Consider the following 10,512-nt stretch of genomic DNA (forward strand, 5'->3'; position numbering starts at 1 on the left):
CTGGATCATAGTGTATGCATAAGAGGTCACCCAGACCTTTAATGCATACACCCACACAATATTTTGGGGGTGGGGTTTGGAGGAGTGGAGGCTGCCTGGATCTTCCACCCCCTACTTTAGGCCACCAAGAAAGAATCCAAAGGCCAGACCGAGTCCAGATGTTTGGTGTCCAGATATTTGGCTGTATATATGTGTGCATCTGGAAATCAAACCCAGGTCTCCTGTGTGGTAGACAAAGGTTCTAACACTGAATCACAATAATGAGTTTATTGGTATTGACTGATACAAAATGTGCTGGTCCAGGATGTCCGCTGGGAAACCTGCTAGTCGAGATCCACTGTAACCTGGCCTTAAATAAAGGCTGACTCTCCTCCGCTGAGGGAAGCCAGGTGACATAGTGGTGCTGCAGACATTGACAGGAATGAATTCCTCTGCATCACTGTCCTCCCTGCTGGCTCGTGTTAAGGTCAAATTTGCTGTTTTTGGGTTATGAGGGTAAAGTGAGTTAAATTACCTAAATCTTCCTCTGCTTACATAAAAGGCAGTGATTCCCAACCAGGGTACCGTGGATCCCTGGAGTATCTTGAGTTCCTTTCAAGGGTGTTATGGAGTGCTTCACAATATTAGCACTGTCAGGTATGCAAGCATGATTCACAAGTTAAACCCAGAATTTTCAAATAGGAATCCGTTGGGTCAAAAACATTTGACCCACTGTCTTTATAAGTTCTTTGCCACAAAAGAATTGCTCTATTGTTTTTTTGTATTCAAATGATGAGTGAAAACTAACAGCTGTTGCCTTGACTGTGTTGAGGGGCTGCCCTGGGTCTAGTGAGGGGTGTCTCAAGTCTAAAAATGCCGAGAATCTCTGTTATAAGGGCACTACAGGCAACAGAACAGTTTCACTGTTATCCACACTGTTATTCACACTATATGAAAATACAGAAAGACACAGTTTATAATCAGGCATACTGACCAATGCCTTTTTTTCTATGTTCTGACATGGTACCTGTTTTCCAACATGGGCTTTCAGGTTAAGGATGCTCATTAGTGTGTTAGGCCGTCACACAGGTTGTCCCTCTCCAGCTGCTGTAACCTCACTGCAGAGCATCAAACTACTATTTGATTTGCCCATATGAAATAGAAGACTATTTAATAGCACACTTCCACACAGGTCCCATGTACTGTCTCACCAATGTTGGTAGTTGTGTGCAAAAGGTAAATCTGATAGCTCTATTCTTATGGTGTTTTGAACCTTTGCCTGCTTAGGGTATAGAACAGTTACTTCATCATTCATGAATGTAGAAAATTCATGAGTATGGAAAATACTCACAGTGTGTAGGGATACCTATATCCCTACTTATTACAGTATGGGAGTAACAGTCACAGCCAAATCACTGCAGGCTGATAGCTCAGCTTCCTTCCTGCAGACCCTTCCATTCTTGCTGTAATGGACAGCTCCTGAATGTTACATTGAGAGATAGTGGGGGAGTTAGAAACAGCTCCTCTCTTTGGATGTTGGGGCCCCTTTAGAATCATGCAATCATAGAATCATAGAAAATGAGGGTTGGAAGGGACACCAGGAAGTCATCTAGTCCAACCTCCTGCTCAAAGCAGGACCATCCCCAACTAGATCATCCCAGCCAACCCTTTGTCTAGCTGGGTCTTAAAAACTTCCAAGGATGGAGAATCCCCAACCTCTCTGGGTAACCTGTTCCAGTATTTTACTACCCTCCTAGTGAGAAAATTCTTCCTAATATCTAACCTAAACTTCCCTTGCTGCAACTTGAGACCATTGTTCCTTGTTCTGTCATCTATCACCACTGAGAACAGTCTCCTCTTTCAAACGTCCCTTCAGGTAGTTGAAGGCTGCTATTAAATCCCCTCTTAGTTTTCTCTTCTCTAGACTTAATAAGCCCAGTTCCCTCAGCCTCTCCTCCTAAGATATGTGCCCCAGCCCCCAAACCATTTTTGTTGCCCTGCTGGACTCTCCCCAATTTGTCCACATTCTTTTTGTAGTGGAGGGCTCAAAACTTAACACAATACTCCAGATGTGGCCTCACCAGTTCTGAATAGAGGGGAATAATCACTTCCCTTGACCTTCTGGAAACACACCTACCAATGCAACCTGGTATGTTGTTAGCCTTCCTTGCAACAAGGGCATACTGCTGGCTCATATCCAGCTTATTGCCCACTGTAACCCCCCAGGTCCTTTTCTGTAGAGCTGCTGCCCTTCCAGTCAGACCCAGACTGTACTGGTGCAAGGGATTGTTCCATCCTAAGTGCAGGACTTTGCACTTGGTCTTGTTGAACCTCAAGTAGGCCAGTAGATGTTTGAAAGGGATGAGGACAATGTGGAGGCTGGGACTAGATGGTAAATCAGGTAGCTGTATCCCTCCCTGGGAGCCCAGATCTGCTGATGTCAACCAGCTATTGTCTTTATTTTTAATTGGGGGCAATTTTTTTCTCATCTGTTCCAATTCAAAATGTTGACAGTCCTTGCCTCCCACTTTCTCTCTCTCTCTCTGTATCCTTTTTCCAGCCTCTCAATCTCTGGTTGATCAAACACCTTCTCTTTCAAATCTCTTTTTAAAACATTTTTCTTTCATGAGATCTGTCTATTTTAACCCCACCAGATTATAATTCCACTCCATTTTACTATGCTTTCAGTACACTCTGGATCCAATTTTGCTTTTGTATACTGCTTCAGAGCAAATTTGGTTTATTTAGGTCTGAATTAAACTTTCTGATCTCAATTTAGATTACAAGACCCTTGAGAGAAGGGCTGTGTTCATGTATGACCAAGTCCAGCCTTTCTGTTTGGTAAAACTGTTCAGAAAAGAAGATGATAGTAAGATGTGGGTGGGTCCCCCCAGTGGGTATGTCCACCAGCCCCCAGAATTTTTTGGGAAAAAACATTTTTATTTTTTATGTCGATAACTGATTTTTTTTCTATTTTAGGCAAAAGCTTCTTTCTTTGTTAAAAACCAACAGAGACTATCTTTGTAGTTTTGGCAGAAATTTTTGCCCACGTCAAGCCTGAAGCAAGTAAGAAATTGCAGTTATGAGTGCCAGAGATGAGCAAATGGGCTTCTATTTGGAACTGTAGATGTTAATGCAAGGGGCTCTAGTGCCCTGGTGATTGTTACACCACAGATGCAAGCTGCTACTTCATACCTGCTCCCATGGTAGATAAGAAGATCCGAGCAAGTGTGAAAACAACCACTGGTGCCAGGTCTATAAAAATATTGTACTGAGTGTACATCTGAGTGTTTATAACAGCATGGATGGTTCTCAAGCAATGACCCTTTCTTCTGCATTAGCACTTGTACCCACTCTCCCTTCTCTCCACCCTGGGAGACTGGCATCTGGAAAAAAAAACCACTGCAGTTTTTCATCCTCTCTGGCCAGCGTATCAAATGGTCTCCTAAGGTCTGGCCTCCTTTTAGCTAAAAGGCTCATCTGAATGCTTAGGACACTGTGCGTGTGTTTGCCCTTACATTTTCAATAGAATAAGCTACAGTTCCTTGAGGATCCAAATGATCCTTAAGATAGGACAACTGCCCCAAATACCAGGTGCCATGCCTGGTCCATTCTTATCAGCTGATTTTCCACTCTCCGAACGGACTAGGCCACATGTCCTAGCACTAAGGGACATATCTTCCTAAAGGTCGGGGAGCAGTTGTGAAACAGTCACTTTAGCCAGCCATAGAAATGACCAACCCTTGTGACAAGTCTGACAGAGAACAGTACACAGACACTGAGCAGACATGGACTTTTATAGTGGCACTTCCTCTGAATTCAGTTCATGGCCTAGAATCTAAATCAAGAGTTAGCGTCTAAATCAGACTTGGAATAATTAACTTTGAGTCCCAAAATCTAACAAACTCCTGATTGAACTAAACACCTGATACGTGGTAAGCATAATAAACAGCACGGTGTCTATATGCAAGGTCAGCATGTGTTCAGAACCTGTTTCTTTGGTGCCAGAAATCCTAATATTAAATCTGAACCTCTCAGAGCTGAACCTATTTGAAGTTAAAGAAACTTTCTCTTCCATTCTAAGTACATTCACTGTAGCAAAAGACAGTTTATAGAGAACCTAGTACCTCTTGATCGCCACTTTACTCCTGATCCTCCATGCAATCCATCTGGAGGCTGCCTCTGCATATAATTGGCTCAATACTCCACTGCCTTTTATCTTTTGTGGCCATTTAGACCTGTGTAAAGTGAGCACAAAATGCTGCCGAATTAATATGGTGTTGTCTTTGGCCTGGATAGTAATGATTATTGAAGAGACTCAGGCCCAATATACACAGCATTGTAGATTTGCCTTTCAACTGGGTTAAGTGATCATTTTGCTATAATTGTCTGGAAGAATTGTGCCTGACCCTTTTCAGTACAGGAAACTATGTAAGATCCAGTCTTCAAGGAATGACCTTTGCTTAAAAAATCTAAAATGACATGGATGCAATAGTGTAATTTTGGGAGGGAGTCAGGGGACACTAGCCCTGGGCGCCGATTTGAAGGGAGCACCAGAGCTGCGTGTGTTGGCTGAGCTTGTGTAGCAAGCAAGGTAGCCCCAGCAGTTGCTGCCATAGCCAGCCCAAGGATTTAAGCATTCCTCCTTCCCTGCCCACATTGCCCCAGGCACCAACATCCTAAGTAATGCCTCTACATGGATGAAGTAAAATTAACAAGCTCAGTTCTCTCTCTGATGAGCCCTATCAATGGCTGAAATCATGGAAGCTCTGAGCTTTTTGACCCATAAGATATCTAGGCAGCTCTTCCCATGTGTTATAAAATATTCATATGAGAAGCCATCTGGACTTAGGGCTGCCAGCAGTAAGCTTCATTTATCAACCAAAAAGACATTCACATTTTCTTTTTTGTACAACAGCCAATTGGAGCAGCCTCAGTGTTCAAAATTATTCCAATCAGTGTTCCAGTTATTCCAGAGCCTTATTAGGTGTAAACAAAAGTGACTCCAGACATCAGTTTAGTTATCCCAATTTGCAGTAAATGTGAAACTGGCCAGCTGAAGGTTTTGTTTCCCCTGGGGGCAGTGAGTTCAAATGAAGCTTATAAACTCCCACCAACTTCTTACTCTAAAAACTGTGATTTGGCTATTGGGACACAGAAGTAGTCATTTCCTCCCTTTTTCCTATTATGATATATGAAGATATCACAAAGGAATCACAGGACATAAAGATGCCAGAATACTGTAATTCAGTATAATAATGCTAATAGCATGCAGAGCAAAGTTCTGTAGCAAATGGGAAAGCTGTTCTCTTGCTGTGCAAAGAATATGGATGTTGGTAAGCCATCACTTGGAAAGTAAGCACCCATAAGCTGGGGCAGGATCAGGTCCTGGTTTTTCATGCAAGCTGTGGAAAAAGCAAAATGGGTTACATTATGAGATTAGGCCATTTTTCCCAGTACACCTGACTTATTTTTGTCATTTGCCATAACACACCAGCCATGTGATTTATGCTTAGCTGAGAGGAATTCACACTAATAATCAGCATAGTCATAAAAGCACCAAAAGGAACAATCCAGCACAGCTAGGGATACATTAATGTACTTGAGTGCCTAACACCCTGTAATATTGACACGTGAACCATACGGCAGGTTCTTTCCCTTGTTCTCAAGAGGGCTCAAGGGCATTTGGCTATGTGCAATACTTCCCAGGGAACACTGTACCATCAACGGGATGTATCCAGCCTCCAAACATTGGGTATAAATATCCACTGCTCTTTTCTAGAGCAACAGTATGGTGGACTTATTGTGCACCCCAAGGTCACTCTGGCCAGCCCAACTCAAGCATCTGGTCTACTTCTGCCTATATACTTAACTCTCTTCTGTCATCTAAGATCTATCTGCCATCCCATGGGAAATTGCAGGGCATAGGCATCATTCCAAGAGCCTGAACATCCCAGTACCATATGCACTGTCAGTCATTCTTACCATCACACTGACAGGAACGTTTTTACTATACACATCTGCCAAACTTATTTTCCAACTGAGAAATATTCAAGTCACCAAGATATGCACTGCAGGACTTGGAGTGAGATTTTCTGGCAAGATCTGTTCAAATCCTTGTGCACTGTAAAGTTGTTCCAAAGCCTCCTGAAGGTTCAAGTCCAATACACCAATGAATAGCATGTGCTAAATTGATTGGATAGTTCTTCATCAGAGCTGTTGACCCTTCCAATCCTTTTTGTCAGTGGTGGACAGTCATAAGATAGGTGTTCAGTGTTTTAACAAATATAATCTCTCTCTTCCTTTTTGCACTCTGGTTTGCAAAGCTAAGTGTACTATACTTCTTAGACTCAGAACTAGCTGTATTACTATATCTGTACTGCTGCCTGTACAGGTATTTTCTACAAACCTCTTTTCCTGTTTGATTTCTTCTGTGACTCTTTAGATCCTGATGGCAACATATCTTTCAGCTATCACACTTAATACTTTTGCCATATCTTGGGTTTGATTTTCTAAGCTTAATTCCAGAGAACACATTTCCAGGGAATTATTCTCCTCTGCTAAATCAGTTTGTCCCCCTAGCCCACAAGTTAGTCAGCTGTAAACACAAATCTGCATAACCTTTTCACATCTCATCTTACCTCGCTGAGTGCTGCCTGCTGACGCATCTGCTCCATCTTCTCCTCATGCTGCCTTTGTTTCTCATTCTCCTTATGTTCATACTCAAGCCGGGTGAGTTCAAACTCCATCCGTCTCCTCTCCAGCTCTGATTCAACTGCTAAATCAAACCTGTTGTTTAACCACTCTGGTTCTTCTGAAGTTACTACTGTACATGGCACCTGCTCTTTCATAATCTCCTCTTGTTTCTCTTCCTTTGTGTCCTCCTGCTTTTCCTCCTCTGCCTGTTCCAGAGATTTCTTTTCCTTCTTTTTCCTCTTCTCACACTGCAGCTGCTTTTCATTCATGTCCTTCAGGTATATCAGCATGGCCAGCTCAAGTTCTATCTTCATATTCCCCAGCTCCATTTCAGCAGTGGCTTCAGTTTTGCCACTGGGATTCTTTTGGCTTCCCCTTCTGGGTAGTTTCCGCCAACGCGTCTCCTCCATGTTCTCTTCATGTTGCCATTGCTTTTCCTTCTCCTTGAGCATTTTCTGCTCATGCTGCCTCTGTCTTTCATTCTCCTCATAGATATATCTCAGCTTGCTCAGTTCAAACTCCATACGCATCTTCTCCAGTTCAATTTCAGTTATTGGATCTAACTTGTTACCAGGGTGCTCCACTGCCTGTGAACCTGCTGGTTTCAGTGGTGCCTGCTGACGCATCTGCTCCATCTTTTCCTCATGTTGCCGCTGCTTTTCATTCTCTAACTGTTGGTATTTCAGCATAGTCAACTCAAAGTTAATTCGCATCTTCTCCAGCTCAGTATTGTTTCTTTCGACCTGTCTGAACTTTGCCAGCTCCTGCTCCTCTTGGGAGTTGATCTTGCCCTCCTTGTGGATGATTTGTGGTTGTGAAAGACCATTTGTGACTTCTTTCTGAGCACCAGTTTCTAGCTGTGATTCCTGATCCTTATTGGCTTGGGTTTCTGTGATGGTACAGGGAACACGTAGAATTGGTGGGGTATCTTCAACAGGATCCTGATAGAGATTAGAGGAAATTCATTTCTAAGCAGTAATAAGGAAGAGTTACTTCCACGACAAGTTTCTTGTTTGTTTGTTTTTTGTTTTTTGTTTTTTTTAACAGCTTAATTGAGCTAAGTTGTTGAGGCCCTATTGTACAGATGGAGCCACCATTCAATATTATTGGCAGAGAATAGTTACACAAGGGGGAAAAGGCTATTATAACTGTGTCCAATGGAATGATAAAAAGTTACAGAAATCGGAGCAGGAAAGATCTGATAGGCCATCCAATTTGTCATGCCCGCTTAATAATAAATGATTACCCCCAGCAATGTCTTTTTTCCTGCTTTGTCCTCCCAACTTCTTAAGTAAGTAGTACTAAGACTAAGCCTCTCACCATTTTAACACAGGAAATCCCATTGTTACTACTGGAACCCCATATCCCACCCTAAGTAATTCATCTTCCACTTATATCTTTTGGTTATAAACCTGTACCTTAAAGGTTAAATAATAAATATTTACCCTATTCTCCATGAGTCAGTCCCTTAGTACTGCTAATTTTGTTTTTCTCTGACTTCTCTCTAGTTCATCAGTCTCTCTGATATGATATTTATTTGTTTATATATGTTGTCAAGCCCACACCTATCTTTCTAGATTTTTGCATACAATTAAAGCATGAAACTATATGGCAATATAATCATTGGAATATATTAAATACTCTCCCTTACCACTTCTTAGACACTAATTCCCCTTCCTACAATTTACTGGCAGAAGGATAATAGTACCAATGCTAATAATACCCTCCCATGTTTTTCAATCCTTTTTCCAACTGGATGAAATAATAGTCCCATTGAAGTCAATTGCAAAATTTATATTGACTCTTATGAGGTCAGGATTTCACTCAGTAACAATAGATAAATCATGCTAGTTTGATACGGTATTGTAAGCCACCCTAAGCTTTCTTTGGATAGGGTGGCATATAAAGGTAATGAATAAATAAAATAAACATGTATGAAGCATATTATACAAGATTCCTTTTTCACAAAAATCATTGTGTTAGAAAGTACAATCCTTGGTCTTCTGCAGGAACTTATGATTTAAACCTGAAGGATTAAAAAAGAAAAGAATAACTACAAGTTTTACCATAGAAAACTAAGGCACAGGACCTTGGAAATGAAATGAAGCTGTGTAACAGTGGATCCACAAGCAGGAACCCGAGTTTCATGAAGCTCCCACTCCGGCCCTGCAGGAAACTGAGATACCAGTTAAGAAACAGAGAGGAAGAATTCAAGCCCAAACCAAAGCCTCTGTGATGTCACCAGACTCCACACTCCGCTGCCCAGCCATTCTCCCCAATCCCCAGTATTCCTTAAAGCTAATGACTCTAGATGCTCTCACTGGCCTCATCATTGTCATGCTGTATGGAGTGTGTGTGTGTGAGAGAGCAAATATTAGAGCTAATTTGAAAAATCTAGTAATAGAAGACAATTATTCTGTGATAAATATAAATGTACCACATTTCTTTTACCCCTTGTGTGCTGGTGGTGGAGTTCGGTGTGCATTAAACTAAGTAAAGGAGACGTTTTGTATGCACAGTTTCTCACTGAGATTCCAAGCATTCTGGAGAGCATGGCCATGGTTTCAGAAACCACTGAATATGGTTCCCTGAGGAATACTAACATATATTGGAGTTGCTAAGGGACAGCAGGATAATACCTGCTGTCTAAGTACATATAGGACGAGATTTGCCCTATGAAGTGAGCAAAGAAGAGATAGGGATGGAGTTAGCAAGTGGGAAAGAGCCTTCCTGTTGCAGCCCCTGTACATGAACCATTTTGCATGTGGCTGCACTACAATGTATGCTCAATCACACTTGCTTGAGCAAGGAATGTCTCACTCTAATCATTTCTGTTGTATTTCCGTGTATGCAGCAAAGCCTACACGCCTGCATCCGCACTGTTGATCCAGGCACACAAGATTGGTGCTAGGATATGTGGGGTAGTATCAGGTAGTGAAATCTTTCCACTAGCTGGTACTGGACGCATCTACACGTGATGCTATGTTGCCATAGCAACATGCTACGGCAATGTAGCATCCGCAGGCAAAAACCGTGATGCCGTTGCTACATTGCCACAGCGGCACACTCCCTCAGTATAACGCATTGCTATGGCAATGTAACAGCTAAAACTAACCGTGTGTAGCACACTTGAAACAGTATGGGCTGTTATTGTACCGTCATTTAGCACTTCCTTTTGGGAATGCTAAATAATGACACAGTAACAATGGCGTCCTAGGGGCACATGTTGACATGCCCACTGGGCGCTATCTTCTGGTGTATTGTGGGATAACTTGTCTTTCATAGCTTCAAGTGTAGAATGACCCTGGTTTAGCAGTTCATGATAGTCTTCCTGCTCTGGACATTTCTCACTGTCTACCAGTTGGCCAAAACTGGGCTCCATTAGATGAACTGCTCCTGACTTCAGGCCAGCTGTTTATGCTGTGGAGTGGTGCTCTGAGAGATGTGCAGTGGCATTTTGTAGCTTTCTGAAATGTGGATGGGTGCTGAATGTGGAGGACAAAGACTATGGGCTAGAGTCTATTCCACCTAATAGATAAAAAAGCACACTTAGGTGCCAGGCATAATTTGAGATTCAACTGGCAAGGGACATAAATGGCAATAAAAAGAGATTTTTCAAGTATGTACAAAAGTAAGAGGAAGACCAGAAAAATCATAGATATTTTATGGAACGTGGAAAGCAATCTAGTTGCAGATGATAGAGAGAAGGCCTAAGTATTTAATTCCTTTGTTTTGCTTTAGTTTTCACAAATAGGGCCACCCAGCAGATGATGAGTGCAAAGATAAGGAAGAAAATAAATATTCTAGAATAGGGGAAAAACAGGTTAGGGATCACTT

At 42.0% G+C, this 10,512-nt stretch overlaps 1 protein-coding gene across 1 annotated transcript; it reads right to left on the bottom strand.

Annotated features, from left to right (window-relative positions):
* Positions 1 to 6,611: 6,611 nt before the first annotated feature.
* Positions 6,612 to 8,859, bottom strand: LOC102374521 (golgin subfamily A member 6-like protein 6). The gene is made up of 2 exons (XM_025206395.1): positions 8,742 to 8,859; positions 6,612 to 7,616 (listed from the first exon to the last, which is right to left on the bottom strand). The coding sequence occupies exons 1-2, from the start codon at positions 8,742 to 8,744 to the stop codon at positions 6,612 to 6,614; spliced, it is 1,008 nt and encodes a 335-aa protein (XP_025062180.1). The 5' UTR covers positions 8,745 to 8,859.
* Between the last annotated feature and the right edge of the window lie 1,653 nt (positions 8,860 to 10,512).

Source organism: Alligator sinensis, unplaced genomic scaffold (assembly GCF_000455745.1).
Source record: "Alligator sinensis unplaced genomic scaffold, ASM45574v1 scaffold131_1, whole genome shotgun sequence".
In the NCBI taxonomy this organism is placed as follows: Eukaryota; Metazoa; Chordata; order Crocodylia; family Alligatoridae; genus Alligator; species Alligator sinensis.